Source organism: Loxodonta africana, chromosome 21, assembly GCF_030014295.1.
Source record: "Loxodonta africana isolate mLoxAfr1 chromosome 21, mLoxAfr1.hap2, whole genome shotgun sequence".
In the NCBI taxonomy this organism is placed as follows: Eukaryota; Metazoa; Chordata; class Mammalia; order Proboscidea; family Elephantidae; genus Loxodonta; species Loxodonta africana.
In genome coordinates this window covers 19,050,020-19,070,702 of record NC_087362.1, presented here as the reverse complement: position 1 = coordinate 19,070,702, position 20,683 = coordinate 19,050,020, and the positions used below count along the sequence as shown (strand labels likewise).

The 20,683-nt window shown below is 40.2% G+C and overlaps 1 protein-coding gene across 1 annotated transcript in view; it reads left to right on the top strand.

The window, feature by feature from the left end:
* Positions 1-20,683, top strand: part of PALLD (palladin, cytoskeletal associated protein) — a 318,926-nt gene that overhangs the window by 37,752 nt on the left and 260,491 nt on the right. The window contains exons 2-5 of the mRNA XM_023554972.2: positions 365-543; positions 13,277-13,343; positions 14,662-14,767; positions 17,817-17,891. Coding sequence (XP_023410740.2) covers positions 13,336-13,343; positions 14,662-14,767; positions 17,817-17,891 — 189 coding nt within the window. The 5' untranslated portion in view covers positions 365-543; positions 13,277-13,335. The remainder of the gene's footprint in view (positions 1-364; positions 544-13,276; positions 13,344-14,661; positions 14,768-17,816; positions 17,892-20,683) is intronic.

The window sequence follows — 20,683 nt, the reverse complement described above, 5'->3', positions numbered from 1 at the left end:
ATAAGAGTGTAATCAATAGAGAAGGCGTTCATCCTCAAACATTTTATAAGCCACTTTGAATGGCTGTTCCTTTTATTTTGTAACTGTAACGGTCTCTCTAAGTTTGACCAGGTCCCTTGTTTCACAATTGATAAAATGTACAAGATGTCTTACAAAGAAAACCTATGGGAATTGTCTAGTCATTAATTTCACGGTCTAAAATGTATAGCTTCCATTGGTAACATTGATGCGGATCTTTTTTTTTTTTTTTAATCAAACCGGCATCTTATTACATAGCATCTAGTCTTTCACGTCTGCTTTATTGTTTTAAACACCACCATTTCCTTTCTTTCTCTCCTGTCTCTTGACCTCCACTTGGCTGCAGATGGTTCTGTGAAGGGAAGGAACTGCACAACTGTCCTGATATTCGCATCCGCTGCGAGGGTGGGGACCTCCATACCTTGGTCATAGCAGAGGCCTTCGAGGACGACACAGGTCGCTATACCTGCCTGGCTACAAACCCCAGCGGCTCAGACACAACATCTGCTGAGGTGTTCATTGAAGGTAAGGAACTGCTCACTTCACTGCACATGGGGTAAAGACATATGAATGGCCTGAGAGCCTGAGTGCCAGAGGACTTCATTCTGAACATGCTTTTCCAATGCAAACAGCGTAGTGGGGTTGTGATTCAAACCTCATTTCTCCTGAAAAACTTTGTAAGTAAATTGAACAGCTCTGACATTCAGGCACCCATTGACTTTCTCAAATGTCAACATTTGCTTTTTTTAATTTAAAACATTTCAGCTACATTCGATTGAATGTACTTAGAATGTGAAACAACCAGCTTATTTTGATTTTTCTCTAGTGAACAAAGAATGAGAACATGATTCAAAATGTCCTATCTATCAACCGAAGTTAAGCTGTAAATGATTTAGAATGTTATCCATAGGGATTTTAAATGATTAAATATTTTTAAATGTTCTCATTTTCATTATATTCTAGAATGTTTCCTCTTTTCTTAAGCCTCTATTGTTTGTGCTAAATGTACCATGAACTTGTAATCACCAGGATGAGAGTAATTTCAAGAATCTACTTGACAGCAACGGGTTTGATAGGGGTTTTATGTTTTCTTAAAGACAGGCAGGCAGAGCGTGAAATATTTCCATTGTTCTACCAATCCACTCTGACAAGACTCAGACTTTGGGAAATTAGAAAATTCGGTATCAAGTATCGTTACACGGAACACAAATTATTATTGTGTTTCGATCAACACCAGTAACTTAAGATGTCTCAAAGTGTTTTAAACACCACAGTGTTCATATTGTCCAGAAATCTGTAAATTGGTTGCCTTTTTAAATAGTACTTAAAGTATTTAAAAAAAAAAAAAAAGGTTAAAACCTTTGTGGTCTCCACTACCTTACTCTTCATCTTTTTTACTATTTTTTGCTGTTTAATAGCACCAGATTTCTTCATTATTTAAAGGGAAAGAAGGTGAAATATGAACTGTCATTTATAACCCCCCACCCAGAACTGACAAGCTTTAGTTTTAAAGTAGCTAATTGTTATTGTTAATTGCTGTCAAGTCGATACCGCCTCATGGCAACCTCATCTGGGTCAGAGTAAAACTGTTGCATAGGTTTTCAAGGTGGGGACCTTTTGGAAGCAGATCACCAGGCCTGTCTTCCAAGGTGCCTCTGGGTAGATTTGAACTGCCAACCTTTCAGCTAGCAGTCAAGCGCTTAACTGTTTATGCCATCCAAGTTGCCTAAGTAACTAATACTGCTGCCTATACTTTAATAAGAGCCCTGGTGGCATAGTGGTTAAGAGCTTGGCTGCTAACCGAAAGACCGGCAGTTCAAATCCACAGCCGCTCCTTGAAGTGCTCTGAGTCAAAACCAAACTGACACACCTAAAAATAGCAAGGGCATTCTTTAATAAAAGGTGCCTCCTCGTTATCTCGGAAGCAAACATCTCTGACCTCCTCAGGACAAGCATCTCTTGACCTCCTCAATGGAGCTTGACCTGTTAATAAAAGCAAACATTCTGTATGTAATAACTAATACTTACATGGCACTTACAAAATGCCAGGCACTGTTCCCTGCAGGTATGATAATTCCATACATGCATGCTAATTCATTCTTCACTAAAAGCCAACACAGAATCCACTTGATGGCAACTTTTTTTTTCTTTTTGGTAAGCCTATGACGTATTATTAATATTCCTATTTTACAAATGAGTAAACTGAATCCGGAGAGGCTAAAGGAACCCATTTGCAGTTACACAAGGATTTGAACCCAGGCAGTCTTGCTCCAGGCCCTGTATTCATAATTACTATGTCACACTGATAGGTATTTTAAAGTGCTGAGTGAATAAAAGAATGAAAAGATTCTTAGCATGTCACTATTAAGTTAGCAATAAGTATTCATCAAGGGTGGGCTGTGTGTTAAACAAATTTCTTGAAGTATTTTAGAATACAATGAAGGGAACTTAAACTTCTATTTAAAAAAAAAAAAAAATCTGTTTGTTAGTGATGATTACACTTGTCTCCCAAATCCAAGTTCAGATAGAGCATCTAAAAACAAAATACTTGATTTACTTGCATTATTGCTAGAAATAGGGCGAATTTTAGTACTAGATATTAAATGAAATCACATTAGGTTTAAGTAATAGTTTATCAACTCAATCCAGCCAACGTTCATTAAGACCCTTCTAGGGTTAAGCATTTGACTGCTAACCAAAAGGTCAGCAGTTCGAATCCACCAGCTGCCCCTTGGAAACCCTGTGGAGCAGTTCTACTCTGTCCTATAGGGTCACTATCAGTCGGAATCAACTTGAAGGCAAGTTTACAGGTAAGCCTAATGGAAGGTGCTTTAGAAAATTGGCTCATTAGGCCTTGTGAAATATGAACAATAATTTCAAAATACCGAGAGGTTCTACTGTGTTTTTATCCCTAAGAACAATTACGTGAAATAGGAAAGGACTGCAGATAAATTCTTAGGCTCATGGTATGATCCAAAGTAAGAAATTTTTATATTTTACTTATTCCAGCAATAAATTAGATTCAGTTATATCCCTACTGAATGTCTTCCTAAAGCGTGCTGCTATTACTGAATCAGTGTGCAGTCATTTGGGGCCTATCAGAAAGTAGGGGGTTCTTTATAGAATTTAAATTCTCACCAAAGCCTTCTCTAACAATTTAACAATCTGCTAACTGGACATTGTCTAAACTTTATTCACTTACACATCATAAAGTTTTAGAATGGAACAAAAGAAATTATAGATCACACACACACATGCACACACATACATCACACACACGTATGTGAAATTCAAGGATTCAAACCTATGCATTCTGACTCCTGAACCTGCGTTCTTAACCATTACAGAATAAAGTGCAAAGGAACTTGCTATCTTTGGGGCATCTCTGATTCTTGTCTTAATGTAGTAACAGGATTTAGGATCTGAGTGCAGCATTTTTCAGGGCACATAATTGAGCCCTCTCGAGTCATTCATGAAATATTTATTGCATGACTTCTGTGAGTCGAGCTGTGGTCCAGACACAGCAGACGCGTCCGTGAATCAGACAGGTATCCTCTCTTTCCACACTGACACTCCAGAAGAGGAGAGAGAGTCATCCTGCTAAATAATTCCAGATACTGGCAAGTACTGTGAAGAAAATTAAGGTGGCTGATGGGATGAGGTGATCAGGAAGCTTCCCTGAAGAGATGACGTTTGATCTACGACCAGAACCATGAGAAGAAGCCAATTGTGAAGACCTGAGGAAAAAGTGCTTTGGGGAGAAGGAATGGATGCAAACGCCTGGGTGGGGAAGACAGGATGTATTCTAGGAGCAGAAGGAAGTCCAGGCAGCTTCGAGGGTTGGGCTGGGGCCAGGTCATGTTGGACATAGGCCTTGCAGGTCACTATGAGCAGTTTGGCCTTCATTCTAAATAAATCGGGAAGTCATGATGGTTTAAATCAAAAAGTTACGTTATGTGATTTATATTTTTAAATTGTCACTTTGGCTGGTGACTCGGGAGACCATCTAGAAACCTGCTGCAAAAGTACAAAGGAAAAAGGATGCTGGCATCAGCCTAATGGAGAGTGCTTAGAAAATTGGCTCATTAGGCCTTGTGAGCATAAACAAAGCGGGAAAGTCAGATTTGAGTTCAAGTTCAGAGGTAGATACCAAAAGCCCTGCAGTGGCTTAGATGTGGGGGGGAGCCGAGGAAAGGAATCCGGCATGACTCCATGGATTTCAGCTGTCCAATCCGTGTGGGCAATGTTACCCATCTCTGAAATGGGGAAGATTGAGGAGGATCAGGGGACAGAGGGGATTAAGCATTCTGTTTTGAACTTGCTAAGTTTGAAATCTCTATGTAGATAGCCAAGAATTTATGTCAAGTTGGTATTTGAACATGTAAGTATAGCCTAGAGTTCAAGGTGGGAAAAATAGATTTTGGAGCATCAGGATGTTGACGGTAATTCAAGCTGTGGAACTGGATAGATCGTTGGACAGATCAACTAGGGAGAAATGAAGATGAAGAAGAGGAAGGTACCTAAGTCTGAGCCTGGGATAGTCCCACATTTTGAAGTACTCCGAGGAGGAGACACCAGCAGAGGAGAGTAAGAAGGAAGAGCCCCAGAGGTAGGAGAGAAGCCAGGTGAGAGTGAAGTGATGGGAGGCAAGAGAAAAGTGTGTCAGGCAGGAGGGGTGGCCAGCTATACCCACTGCTGCTGAGTGGTCCAGTCAGCTCAGAACAAGGAGACAGCCACTGGATTTAACAGCTGTGAATGTTGTGGGTGAATTTAAAAAGAAAAATTTGGAGAACCTGGAGAAGACCAAAGACCAAATGGAACGAGCTGAGAAAAGTTTGTGAAATAATGAAGGAGAAGCAGCAACTAATAGATACCTGCTGGGGAAGCTTTGCTTAACCATTGCAGAGATATTGGCGGGTATCTGGAAAGAAGTGTGGGGTCAAGAAAGGTTTTTATTTGTTGTTTTGAAGCAGGAGTTACTAGAGAATGTTTATATGCTGATGAAAATAATCCAAGAGAGAAGAATAGACCATGCAGGAGGGAGGGAGAATAACATGTAGAGCATCATCTTTGAAAAGGGAAAAGGAAATGAGAACTCAATGGTGAGGGGGATACTCTCGAGAACTAGGTGGTGAGGAGATATTCTCAACAATTTCACACTATAAATAGGACAAACCAAACCCACTGCCATGGAGTTGATTCCAACTCATAGCAACCCTATAGGACAGAGTAGAGCTGCCCCATAGGGTTTGCAAGGAGCGGCTGGTGGATTCGAACCGCCACTCTTTGGATTAGCAGCCATAGCTCGTACAGGTTGCACCACCGGGGCTTCATAATAAGACAGGCAAGTATAAACATGTGAAATAAATGTAGACATCACGAGTTTCCACCACTGCTTTCCCTGTGATTGTACAACGAATTGCACACATCATTAAATCTCTACAAGCTCGAAAGAGGACAGGATGGTGGCCCAGAAATAAGGAAACTGGACTGAACCAGACCTTGGGGATAAGGAGTTGAGTCACATGGAGAAGAGGGCAGGAGCACCTGAGGGGGTCAGGGTAGCTTAAAGGAGGCGGAGAGGGTAGCAGAAATACAGGAGCATGACACGGGTTGGCAAATCCTGTTGGACCTTTGTTTATAGGTTCTTGATGTTGTGAATAAGCTGATAAAAAGTATACCCTCTTTTATCAACATTTTAGACCATACTACAATGTTATATGAGTAATTGCTTCTGTTGATCCCAACAGGGTAAAAAGTCCCAATGCCAGGGCCACAATAGTGCTTCTGTATGGGCGGGGCATCTTAGTTATCTAGTGCTGCTATAATAGAAATACCACAAGTGGGTGGCTTTAACAAACAGAAATTTATTTTCTCACAGTTGAGGAGGCTATAAGTCTAAATTCAGGACATCAGGTCTAAGCAAAGACTTTTCTTTCTCTGTGGGCTCTGGGGGAAGGTCCATGTAGTTTCTCAGCTTCTGTTGCTTGGTTCCTGGGTTTCTATGGCATCTGTCTTCTCCTATCTCTGCTTGCTTAATCTGCCACTTTTATATCTCAAAGAGATTGACTCAAAACTCACCTTATGCTAATACTGACTCATTAACATAACAAAGACAACCCATTCCCAAATGGGATTATAACCATGGGTATAAAATCCACTGCTGTGGAGTCTATTCCAACTCACAGGGGATTAGGCTTTGCAACACATATTTTGGGGGACACAATTCAATCCATAACATAAAATGTCTTCTACTGGATTTTGAAAACTGGCTGAGAGAAGCTGAAAGGGTCTAACCACAGCCTTGGGCATTCTTCTTGTGATTTTTAAGTAACTTTTCTCAATATTTTATCAATAGCTTATTCATAGCCCTGTGACCTTGAGCAATTATTCAATGGCTCTATTCTTCCATTTCTTCATCTGAACATAAAGAAAATGGGTTGTTATGAAGATTAAATTGGCTAATCTCTTAGAGGAAACTCTGGTGGTGTAGTGGTTAAGTGCTACAGCTGCTAACCAAAGGGTTGGCAGTTCAAGTCTGCCAGACGCTTCTTGGAAACTCAGCTTCTGTTGCCTGGTTCCTTGGTTCCTATGGCATCTGTCTCCTTCTATCTCTGCTTGCTTAATCTGCCACTTTTATATCTCAAAGAGATTGACTTCAAAATTCACCCTATGAGGCAGTTCTACTCTGTCCTATAGAGTCGCTATGAGTCAGAATCAACTCGACAGTCCTGGGTTTTTGGTATTTTAATCTCTTAGAGTGGTGCCTGCCACATAGTGTGAGCTCTTACTATTGTAATAAAAGTAGCTCATTTTCATTTTAGAAATCTAAAACCATACAGACAAAAAGAAGATACAAAACCCTGTGTTCCAACTACATAAGTCAGAATCAACTGAATGGCAGCTAACAATGACAATCCCAGTACCTTGTGACAATCAATATTAATATATATTTATATTTTATTATATATATACAATTTTTTTTTATTATTTTACTTTAGATGAAAGTTTATAAAACAAACTAGCTTTTCATTAAACCATTAGAACACATGCTATTCTATGACACTGGCTAACAACCCCATGACATGTCAACACTCTCCCCTTCTTGACCTTGGGTTCCTTATTACCAGATTTCCTGTCCCCTCCTGCCTCCTAGTCTTTGCCTTTGGGCTGCTGTGCCCTTCACTCTCATTTTGTTTTATGGGTCTCTCTAATCTTTGGCTGAAGAGTAAACCTCAGGAGTGACTTTATTACTGAGATAAAAGGGTCTCCTGGGGGCCATACTCTCAGGGTTTCTCCAGTCTCTGCCAGACCAGTAAGTCTGATTTTTTTTTTCGTGAGTTAGAATTTTGTTCTACATTTTTCCTCAGCTCTGTCTGGGACCCTCTATTGTGATCCCTGTCAGAGCACTCAATGATGGTAGCCAGGCACCATCTAGTTGTGCTGGTCTCAGTCTGGTGGCGACCGTGGTAGTTGTCCATCAATATTAATATTTTGATCCAGTATATTTTTCCTATATGTGTGTATATTTTATCTACATACTATTTTGTACCCTTTAAAAAAATTTAACCTATTCTGTCACAAACATCAACTCATGTCATTAAACATTCTCGCCACAGGGAACACGTTTGAAAACCAAGACAGAGGCTCATTTTTGTGGCCTTTGCCCTGGCACTCCATCGTCAGAGAGGGAAGCAAAGACCATCAGCATTTGATTCCTTTACTCTGGGGCCAACACAGAAGAAGTTAACGTTTAAAACCAAACCTACTGCTGTCGGGTCAATTCTAACTCGTAGTGACCCCATATGGTTTCTGAGGCTGTAAATCTCTGTGGAAGCAGACTGCCACATCTTTCTCCCTCGGAGACCACCGCTGGTTTCGAATTGCTGACCTTTCAGTTAGCTGCCAATCACTTTAACCACTGAGCGACCAGAGCTCCTCCAGTTAATGTTTCCAAAAACCAAACCCATTGTCGTCAAATCGATTCCAGCTCATAGCAACCCTATAGAACAGAGCAGAACTGCCCTATAGGATTTCTGATGAGTGGTTGGTGGACTTGAACTGCTGATCCTTTGGTTAACAACCATATCTCTTAACCACTGTGTCACCGGGGCCCCCGCTTAACGTTTGTTGTTGTTAGGTGCTGTGGAGTCGTTTCCAGCTCATAGCAACCCTACAGGACAGAGTTACCATTTAGACAGATAAATATTAGATGAGCACATAGATAAGAATTGCAAAGACTGGAAGGTGTCCCTCTCCCAGATTGGAGCCTACATCAAAAGCTGGAAGTGATGGTTCAGGAACATGAAGAAAAATGTTGACCTGGTATGGGTGTATTTTTCCCTGCACAGCAGGTGCAAAGCACATAACTAAAGGGAGGTGGCCCAATGGGAGGGAAGAATTGCCCTGTGGGAAAGGAAGGGAACTTGCTGGCACAGACAGTGAAATTTGATCTGCCACCATCTGCAAAAGCTGCTCTGACACCTGAGACATAAGGTGACATTGAGATGTCACACAGGGCGGACAGGTGTGCAAAAACCAATAAATGAATTATTATTCAGGGCACACAAACCTTTTTGACCCTTTCCATTTCTGTGTAAATCAGCTGGGAAAAAGTAGCAAGAATAGCTTTTTAAATGAGGGAATTTTAAAAAATGATTTAGATGTTTGGAATCAGATAAGAAACAGCTGTTTTTCTTCCCAATTTCTGGCCACTTTGAAAGTACCGTCAATTATGTCTATGGGACTGATGCATGTCCTACTCCCACCCCTTCACTTCCTGTAACCACTTTTATGGGTCCAGTAAAATAGGTCTGTCAGGTTGCCCTTGACTTTCTGATAACCAGGTCTACTGGGTTTTCCTCAGCGTCTTCCCTGCTCAACTCTCTGACCTCATCACAGTTAAAAGTTTCTCTTTATCTATTATCTGTCTTTGTTTGTTGCTTGCTTAGCTGTTTTTTTTCTATTTCCCCAGTTAATCCTGTGCAATTAATGTTCCCAAGTCACCACCCTTAGTACGTAGAAGATAAAGTCCAAACACTGTAGCTCTGTGTTCCAGACCACGCCCTATGCTTCTAGACTAGCCTCCCACTCCTTTCCCGCGAGCCTATGCTTCTAGACTAGCCTCCCACTCCTTCTCTGCCAGCCTATGCTTCTAGACTAGCCTCCCACTCCTTCCCCACCAACATGCTCTTTGCCAATTGCATGGCCCACTCCATGTTCCCAAACATGCCTTGCATTCCTTACTTCCATTCATTCGGTCATGCTACTGGAAGTTAAAGGCTTGCTGGGAGGAAGGTATGGTACAAGACACTCTGAAGAACACAGAAATGCCCAGCACGTGAAGGCCATAGGGTATGTGGAAAAGTCCTGGACCACAAGTTCAGAAAACATGAGGGCAAATCCTGTCCCCTTTGCTTTCTGGTTATGTGACCTTATGCAATTTACTTAACCTTTTAGTTCCCCTCAGTTTCCTTATCTATAAAGTGGATACAAGCCACTACTTAGTTATTATATAATTGGATAAATTATACCATTATGTTTAATATGTAGCCCTGGTGGTGCAGTGGTGAAAAGCTCAGCTGCAAACCAAAAGATCAGCAGTTCAAATCCACCAGCTGCTCCTTGGAAACCCTGTGGGGCAGTTCTACTCTCTCCTATAGGGTCACTGTGAGTTGGAATCAACTCAACAGCAACGGGTTTGGTTTTAGTGGGTTTGTTGTATTTAAAATAATTATTATACTTATAATCAAATATATTATTTTTGAGGGACCGTCTGCACATGTTTTTGGAAAATAATCAAATAACACAGAATTATGTGACAGAAAAGATCGGGGGTAACCCCACAAATACAATTTTGCACATGCTGTCCAGTGTGTATTTTTCTAATAAGTTTAATATCTCAACATACATGTATTTATGTGCATATTTATACAAATCATACTATATGTAAAAAAAAATATGTACTCTTTACAATAAGTTATTTCTGCCTATAATAATCAATATATTATTTGATTATAGTGTAATTATTATGATGATAATTAACTGAAATAATATAAAGTGCCTGGCAGAGTACCAGACAAATTGTAAATACTGAAAAACTGGTATTTCCCTTCCTAACCCCACCTCAATTTTCAAAAAACAAGAATACTAGGAGTTCAGAGAAGAGAGAGACTAGAAAAATGATAAGGATGATCTTAAAACGGAGAATATCAAGAAAAGACTGTGTAGGCGTTTCCTAGAAGAGTGAATAATATGACTAAATGCATAAATGTAGAAAGCCAAGAAGAGAAAGCCCTCACCTCCTTTGGGCCTTTGGTTACAGTCACCCTCCCTGTTACTTTAAGCGAAGCCTCCCCGTCCACACTACATACAATTGCTTCCTATCACTCTCTGTGCCCCTTACCTGCTGTGTATTTTGTCCCCTTCTACTCACCAACGTATCTTGTATTTATTTATCGTGTCTATTGTCTGTTTGGAAACTCTGGTGGCGTGGTGGTTAAGTGCTACGGCTGCTAACCAAAGGGTCAGCAGTTCAAATCCACCAGGCGCTCCTTGGAAACTCTATGGGGCAGTTCTACTCTGTCCTATAGGGTCACTATGAGTCAGAATTGACTTGATGACACTGAATTTGATTTTATTGTCTGTCTCCTCATAAGAACATAAATTGCACAAGGGCCGGAGTGTGTGTGTGATTTTGTGTATTTGTCTTCTTCATTGCTGTATGCCCCAGCAGGATGCCCAACATATCACAGGCACTCAATAAATATGTGTTAAAGGAAGGATGAATGAATGAATTTTGCATAAATATATGTGTGTGTATCAAATATGTATGTCAGATATATATGTCAGATTATATGTATATGTATATATATATATATACCGAAAAACCAAATCCATTGCTGTCAAGTGGATTCTGACTCATAGTGACCCTATAGGACAGAGTAGAGCTGCCCCATAGAGTCCAAGGAGCACCTGGGGAATTTGAACTGCCGGTCTCTTGGGTACAAGTTGTGGCTCTTAACAGCTGCACCATATATCTATATATACATATATATGTATATACATATAACACTTACATATACCAGTGTGCCTGCACAACTTTTTGGATTAGGGTAATATGATGTTGAAGTACAAGAAGTTCTGGAAGACAGAGCTAGAAAATCAGGTTGAAGATTGTGAAGTTCATTGAACATTGAATTTCTAGATTTTTAATTTACTGAGTAGAATTCATAAGATCATCTATTTTTTTTTTTAACAGGCAAGATACACTATAGGAAATTAATGTGATATAGGATGAAGATGAACTGAAGAGAGGTAGAGAGAGAGACACAGAGAGAAAAGAGCTTGGGGAGACAAGATAAGAATCTGTTGTGTCTGTCCAGGAACTTAGTGAAGAAAGCCTGCGCTAGGGTGTAGTTATAGAAATGACTAGGAAGGGACAGCAAACATTCCAGCAGAGTTACCTAAACACGACTATTCAAACATCAGTAAAAGATTGGAAAAACATATTACGGCGCAGTCAGAGAAAGAAACACTAGGCAGCCCTTCAAGAGAATTAAATAAATGTATATGTTCAAAATGTGTATTCATAGGCAGAAATAACTAATTGTAAAGAGTACATATTTTTTTTTACATATAGTATGATTTGTATAAATATGCACATAAATACATGTATGTTGAGATATTAAACTTATTAGAAAAATACACACTGGACAGCATGTGCAAAATTGTATTTGTGGGGTTACCCCCGATCTTTTCTGTCACATAATTCTGTGTTATTTGATTATTTTCCAAAAACATGTGCAGACGGTCCCCAACTTACGATGTAGTCAATTTACGATGAACGTACTTAAGACTGTCCATTTTTTGTTGGTTCATCTTATCCTTAGTAATATCTAATACATACAATGTTGCAGTGTGTAATTTGCTGATGTCAAGTTTATATGTAACATTTTCATCCCCTAAAGACAAATCAAGATCAGATTTATAAAGACACTGGTAATGAAAGGCAATAATAATGAAAACTAGAAAAAAAAAGAAATGAGGTATTTAACTTACGTCAGAACTGACTTGTGACGGAGTCGTTGGAATGGAACCTGTTGTAAATTGGGGATTACCTGTATTAGTTTATACTAAAAGATTTTTAAATAGATAATTTAAGTAACTCAAGTTAAATATATCTCTTAAAAGAAACACGAAGAATATACTTGTAACCATTACAGTTATTTTAAATCTGTCACTTAAATTTCTTGACACAGAATACCTTAACACTGAAACCTGAATGCACTTTACATTTTAACTAAAAATCTGATAAGCCAAACTGAAACTCATTGCCCTCGAGTTGATTTCAACTCATGTGCTACAGAATGGAACCAAGCTCCACAGGGTTTTCTTGGCTGTAAACTTTCTGAAGCAGATTGCCAGGCCTTTCTTCCACAGTGCTGCCCAGTGAGTTTGAACCACCAACCTTTAGACTAGGAGTTGAGCACAAGCTGTCGTGCCACCCAGGGCCCTATAAATCTGATAGGTTGACCTTTAGTTCAGGAACAGTAATGGTGCAAATGAACTTGGAAGGGCATGATCCAAAATCAGAGACTTCTGATTCAAGAATGTAGCTCTTGTCATATTCTAGTTTATCCAAGACACAGAAAGCATCTTCTGATTAGTTAGTAATGAAAACAGTAATTCACACCAGGTAATCTGGAAACCCTGGTGGCATAGTGGTTAAGTGCTACGGCTGCTAACCAAAAGGTCAGCAGTTCAAATCTGCCAGGCGCTCCTTGGAAACTCTACAGGGCAGTTCTACTCTGTCCTATAGGGTCGCTATGAGTCGGACTCGACTTGATGGCAGTGGGTTTGGTTTTGGTTTTGGTTTAATCTCCTGAGAAGAGGTAAAACTCATAAACATGGTTTTCTCTCACACGTCCACACATTTATATTTATTTCATAAATAGATTATAAATCATTCAAAAGTAAGTTGTGATGGCCAAAGCGATACAAAATGAAAGTAATGGTAGATCTGGCATTAAAAATACCTTGCTTTGAAGAAAGCTTTTATGACAGTTCTTCTTCTAAATGATTTTCTGAAAACACAGTCCAAGTAAAAATCCTGTGAACCATTCTGTTTCATTGTGTATGGAGATCAAAATAAGACTTGGTATGTTGTTTCTTTTTTAAAGAAAGAATGTTGCTCTTGGAAATGATTATAGATACCACTTAGAGCTTACCTTGATTACTTTTTTTAATGCTCTCCCAGGTGCCAGTTCATCAGATTCTGACAGTGAAAGTTTAGCTTTTCAATCAAAACCTGGAGCTATGCCACAGTAAGTGCCTACGATGTCATCAGTTATCTCTGTGACAAAGGTCAGCGGGACTGGTGGGGGATGGAGCCATGCGTGTTGTGCTTTGAAAGAAAGGGTCAACTGATGTCAATCAAAAATCAAATATTGGAAGCTGAAACACAATTTTTAATTTATAAATTTGAACTTGGAAGTCTGCATTTCATCATCAATGTGCCCCAATCTAACTATAAACAATGTTAGTTCCAAAGACAACTATCTAGCTAGTTGGACCTGTATAAAAGGAATGGTTACATTAAGAATATAGATAATCAGTTAAATTGTTACTAAAAGGTAAAAGAGGACCAATTTATTTACACAAAGTGAAAAATATCTAATTAGGCCAGAAATACATTTTTCATCTGGGTAAAGTCTATTTCTAATTAGACTCTGTGTGAAAAAAATCACAAAATGTAGTTCTGCCTTTGAAAACGTATGTATTATTAGTAAAATGTTAATATCCTAGTTATTTTGCAGAAATAAAAGAAAATCTACTGGAAATTTACAGAAAACCCCATTAATATTGTTTAAACTAAAAAGCTTAAACTAATACATCCCTTTGATCTGCTAACATTAAAAAAAAAAAAAAAAAGACCTTATAAGATCATTTGCTCTAGCACCTCTGATTTCAGATAAGGAACTCCAGTTTAGCGAGGTTATGTGACTCACTTGGGGTTGCACATCCAGCTACTTTCGGCAAAGCTGGACCTAGGAACAGCTCTTCCTAAGCCTTATTCCTCACAAACCTTGAGGTACTAAGGAAGACAAAATGTCCAGGATACTCACAACTTAACCAAAATTTGAAACCAGAGCAAAAAACAGTTGCTGGACTTCAACACTGCCAGACGCTCCTTGGAAGCTCTATGGGGCAGTTCTACTCTATCCTATAGGGTTGCTATGAGTCGGAATTGACTCAACGGCACTGGGTTTTGGGACTTCAACTAGACAACAAAAACTTATAAGACAAATATAAGGCCCTAACCCTAAAGTTTTCAAATATTTTCTTACTGATAAAGATTGGTTTTTTTCTTTTTTCTTAGGATTTTCAAGTTTAATCCGTTAGGTTCTTTGACGATGTCTGAGTTACTTATAGCTACTTTTATCCAGATGTTTGCTTTATTAAATATTTATAAGGTGCATATACTGACCACTGCTATTCTGTGTATGGGTTCCCATTTCTGAAGCACATAGAGTTGAAATGCTTTGACACAAAGAAACTGAGCTATTTCTGTGGAAATGTTTTCAAAGAATGATTCCTGCTGAAAAATCTGACTCAACAGTTAGTTGCCTCCTTCCTTTCCAGAGCTCAAAAGAAAACAACTTCCGTTTCCTTAACAATAGGATCATCGTCTCCAAAGACAGGAGTGACCACAGCTGTGATCCAACCCTTATCTGTACCTGTTCAACAGGTAAGTGTGCCTTGGACAGGAGCCCATAGAGGGTCAAACTCAGTGACAATCTTTTTAATTTAAACTATAGGGTCACTGAGTTGGAATCGACTCGACGGCAACGGGTTTGGTTTTTTTGGTTTTCGGTATGTTTGTTTTTTTTATCTTTACTTCTAACTAGTACACTCTCTTGAAATATTTTCTAAGTGGAAAACTAACTGGGAGAAGAGAAAAACGGCAGATAAATGTCTCCCTTTTAACTTGCAAAAAGTAATTTTTAAATCACGGCCGGCCTACCACCGACGAGTCGACATCTGCATTTCCATTGGGAGCTTTTTCTAACAGCCAATAACCTGGTATGCTGGAATCTGACTATCTGATTCTTCCCCCACGTTTGTTCTCCCTTCCATTTATCTAAATTCACTAGCTCATTTAAAATAAATTAAAAGACAGGAAAGCCCACATACCAACATCTGCTGAGGACTGACCAGATAATAAATAAGAAAAAAGTTCAAATTCCTTGACTCCACCGTGCATTTTTATCCTGCCTTTATTTCTTTTTGAAGACTGCTTTGCCCGAGAAAGAACGATATTACAAATTAAACAACTAGGAAGTAATTATACTGAGTGTATTTGCAAACAGCATGAAGTTAAAAATATTAAAGTATTTCCTAAATCAAATATATGTTACATTATGCAAATGGTGAGTGCCTTTAAACACAACGGTCACAGAGGGCTTCCCCCCCCGCCACACCCTCTAGAGTTGTAAACTCATTCCTAGCTAATGAGTATGTCTTGTGATCCCAATCACGACTTCTGTCAGCCTTTATCATCTTTTGAGCGCTCACAGGTGTCTTAGTTATTACAGGCTCCAATGCGTGGGATATGCAGAGTAAAGACGTTTGGGTTCATGAACTTGAAAAGAATCAATCAATATAAGTTGCTTGGCAGCGGATTATATAGCAGACATTTCCTTTAAACCTCTAAACCACAGTGAAATGTATAGCAATATTTTTGATTAATGGATGTCAGTGGAGCTTTGGTGTTTAAGGTGTAAAAAATGATAAGGATTTATTGAATGCTTAGCATCGTACTAGCGATTTCAAGACAGAATAAATAAATAAATAAAAATCCTCCATTCCATCCCCAAAGAGTTTATAATCTAGTGTGGGAAACAGGGAGTATACACATGAAATATATCTTAAATATAGCAGATTATATTAAGGTGTAGTATAACCCCCAAGAAGTCTAGGAAACCCTGGTGGTGTAGTGGTTAAGTGCTACGGCTGCTAACCAGCAGATTGGCTGTTCGAATCCATCAGGTGCTCCTTGGAAACTCTATGGGGCAGTTCTAGTCTAAGGACAGAAAGACATACAAGCATCTAAATATGTAAATATCATACTAATGTAAACAGTGCACTTTTAAATGATGTAAACTCTATAGGAACACTGAGCAGAAGATAATATAGCCCAATTTTATAGTTGGAAGAATGAAGGGCTCAGAGAAACGTTGCTGCTGTGGCATAACATAAAGCTTAAAGCTCTGGAGGCAGGTGGCCTGGGCTTGATCCCAACTCTGCCAATGACTTCACCGTGGGGCCTCTCTGTGCCTAATTTCTTCATCTGTAAAATGAAGATAACAATACTACCTATCTCACAGGGTTGTCATGAGGATTCAGTGAGCATAGTATTCATATGACATTTAAAATAATGTGTAGCACTGAGTAAATGCTACAAAAGTTTTGCTATATTCTCTGGGGGGCCCTGGTGGCACAGTGGTTAAAGAGTTTGGCTGCTAACCAAAAATTCGGCAGTTTGAATCCACCAGCTGCTCCTTAGAAACCTTATGGGACAGTGCTACTCTGTCCTATAGGGTCATAAATAGACAGTGAAAAGTGAGGCCTAGACCCCCTGAATGACAATCCAGCAAAAAATCTTACAGGGATAGTGGATACGATCCAACAGCATGCTAGCATCTCCACAGCTCTGCCCGCATTCTCGATGACGTCCTAGTAAGAGCAACAATGAAAGAATACCCTCAAGTCAGCCCCCAACTCATGGCAACTCCGTGCATGATGGAACGGAACACTCCCTGGTCCTGTCCCATCCCCGTGGTCAGCTGGGGATCAGACCACTGTGACCTATAGGGTTGTCCTTGGCTGATTTTTGGAAGTAGATCACCAGGCCTTTCTTCCCAGTCCACCTTGGCCTGGAAAGGCCTGGAAGCTCTGCTGAAATCTGCTCTGCATGATAGCAACACACAAGCCTCCCTGACAGACAGGGGTGGCTGCTACGAGTTACATTAGCTGGAAACCGAACTGGGGTCTCCCACCTGGAAGGCGAGAATCATACAGCTGAACCACGACTGCCCCATGGGTGGCATACCTACACCCTTAATACCAGATCACCGTCATGTTGGGACAAGAACAAACGCTTAGATGAAAGTTAGTAAATCCAGGTTATTTGAAAATAAATGATTATACACAATTATTTTCCATTCACTAGTCTGAACTCCTATTTCCCCAGACATGTGCTATTCACTAAGTGTTGCAGTACTTTTGTTCTCTGAACATCAAGAAAAAATAATGTACATTTTTTTGCTCATTCCCTGTAATCCCTATGTCAAAAAAGAGTACAAGTTAAAATTAAGGTAGGTAGTTAATTTACTTTACCCTCCACTGCCAATAACTTACACTTTATATACAATGAATCCAGCCTGCATTTGAAAATAAAATATAATGTGTGTGAGAACTTTTAAAAAAGATCGCTGTGGAAGTCCCACACACAGAAATCCATTTGGTAAGAGCATTTAAGAGCTCACGGATCCCGGAGGACCCAGGGAGCTTTTACCTTGAATATCCTTTTGAATAGAGAAGAGTAACAGATGTGAAATGAGGAAGTAAAACAATGTCTGCACTGTGAGAGCAGACCAGCAAGATGATGTATGGCAATCCTTTCATTCACTGGTTGCATTCAAGTGGAGCGAGCTGAATAATGAAAGAGTTTTGTAGCCCATCTTTTCAGCAATTTATATATTTAGAATTTGATCCATGTGTCTCTGCTTTTTCAGGTTCACAGCCCAACTTCACATCTTTGCCGACCTGATGGAACCACTTCTGCCTGTTTTCCTCCTGTTTTTACAAAGGTCTGACATCTGCAAGCCTCATTCTCTGGGTGTGCTTGGGTCCTGAAGTTTCATGCGCATGTGGCTTTGTGCAACCATTTTTAAAAAATGAAAGGAGCAGATTAGCAGGCTGATTAACATGGTTACCTCTGCTGTCTGACAATAACCTTATAAAGGGCCTGGGTGGTCAGTGGCCTGAAAGAGCTTACAATAGAGTGGGAAAGCCAAAACCGGTAGAAAACAATGAAACAGAACGCTGTGTAGGAAATAGCTTGGGAGATCCAGCAAGTTTTATGGAAATTAAAAACAAAAAAGACTAATTTCCAATTCGTCCTAAGTGGGTAGTTTGCATTGCCAGGCTGAATGGCACCCATTTCACTGGTCAAGTTCTCAAATCGGGAATGGTTCCGTGCAGCATTTCCTTTCTCTCTGTTTTTTTCTTGTTGAGAAAGTCATAAAACTTTATTTGAGAAATATTTATAAAGACCCAAATAAGTGGAGGAGCCCTGTTGGCATAGTGATTAAGAGCTGCGACTGCTAACCAAAAGGTCGGCAGTTTGAATCCACCAGGCACTCTTTGGAAACCTTATGGGGCAGTTCTGCTCTGTCCTATAGGGTCACTCTGAGTCGGAATGGACTCGATGGCAACAGGTTTAGTCTTGGTTTGAATAAACGGAGAGATATACCATCTTGTGGACTAGGTGACTGTAAAGAAGTCACCATGCCCCAGATTAATACGTAAATCCAATGCAAATCTGGTCAAAATTCCAACAGATTCCTTATTTTTATTCATTTGTTTGATACAGAATTTAAAGTGTGGAAGAACAAATGTCGAAGAATAGCTAAGGCACAGCTGAAGAAGGAAAATAGGGACGTGTTAGGCAGGAGGTGGGATTCGTCCTCTGAGATACCAAAACTTTTTCTAACAGTGGACTTATTAAGGGAGACACAAGCATAAGACAGGACAAATGGGCGAGTGAAGCAGAACAGAGCCTGGAATGGTCCTCCCATATCTACATGAAAGAGCTGGCATTGCACATCAGCAGAGAGAGAAGGAATTCATCAGCAGAGGTGAAAAAATACTAAATGGCACCTCACACTTGCATGAAAATCACCTCCAAGACTGCAGGCAGACAAATGTGAAAAGCAAATATCTGAGAAATTTGAAAGGCAGTAGAGAGGAACATCTTAGGGACTGATTTTTATTTTCTCCTAAGCCAACCTGTATCCAGCTTGATTAAAGATCTTCTCATGAACACTTAGCTTATTTCCAGGAGGATGCAGGCAACAAACCCTAATAGTGGACCACAGCTTTGAAACTGAATTAATGAACACAAAAAAAACCAAACCCATTGCCACACCAATTCCGACTCATAGCAACCTTATACATAATAAATAAAAAATAAAAGGTATGTAAGAGCCTACCAAAAACCACAAGTCACTGTAATAGCCAATGACGCCTTTCTCTGGTGCTTTGAACAGGAAACAGTTACGGAGGGAATGGACACCTCCATTTAGTGGGTAGTTTAAGAGCTTTTCACAAGCACCTTTGTAATGTTTTCTTCAGAAATCCTGTGTTACCTGATGTCTTGTTAGGCAACATAGTTGATTTTGGGGGATCAGTTGCTAACCAAAATGTCGGCAGTTTGAATCCACCAGCTGCTCTCTGGAAATCGATGGGGCAGTTCTGCTCTGTCCTATAGGGCCGCTATGAGTCAGAATCGAATCAACCAGCAACCGATTTGGTTTTTTGTTTTTAGAGTCTCTTAGGTTTAAGGAAATCAAGTGGCATCAGGAAAGGAGAAGAGGACAGGAATTCTGGCTTTCCCTCACCATAGGGCTGCTCTGCCAGAAGAGCCATGCAATACAGTTCCTGAGACAGACATTCTCTAGTGCTATTCCTCCCCTCCCCAAAAGACAACTAGGAAGCAGCTCTGTATATTAACAATACAGCTTTAAAAAAAGAAAAGTAAAACACAACTCTGCAGTTTCACAAAGCTTCCTAAAAAAGATTCGAAGCCGTATTCACGAGAAGCACGGAGCTCGCTCTCTGGGGCTCCCCAGCACCCTCTCTTCCATGTGCTGACTGTGGAGGCCCCTGTGTTTTCTGCGGGGTTGTTTCCTTCTGTGCCTGCATCTGCTTTCCCCTTTTTCCTTTGACAGCTCCTCTCCCAGCTTTGCAGAGGCCTTTCTAGGTTTAGAAGAGAATCCTACCCCTCTCATCTGTGACTCACACCGCCCTTAACTCTGTTGTCTTTAGCATCTTCTTTGGCCTTTCTCTTGGGCACGATGGTGGCAGTGGGTGGCAGGCGGCCTTTGCTGGTTCGGGGGGGCCTCCATCTCCTTCCTCACATTACCCTGGAAAAGATCCCCCGGTTTCACAGCTGGTCAGAGGTAGAGAAAGCAGAGGGGTAGGTTTGGTTCAGGGAGCAAAGCTGGTGTGGACTCTGAGACTGTGGTGGATGGGACGAATCTGTGGATAGGAGGTCACACATCACAACTACCACCACCACCACCGTGTGGCTTTTCTTTCCAAATAGTTAGACCCCTTTAGGAACCACAATGTCAGGTGGATTTGATGAATGATAAGAAATGTTCTTTTATGAACCCTAAAACACCCAGGGGTCCTAGATCCTACCCAGAGTAGACAGTGAAGAGTGCCAGGTACAACCTCTGAAGATTGACTCTCAGGCTCCTTCAGCCTCCTTGTTGTGTTCTTGGAGTTTCCCTAGTGGCATGCTATGTTTGGCTGTGGCTTTGGCCAAGATGAAAACATTTGCTCTACGAGAAGCCAGATTGTAATCCCGCCATAG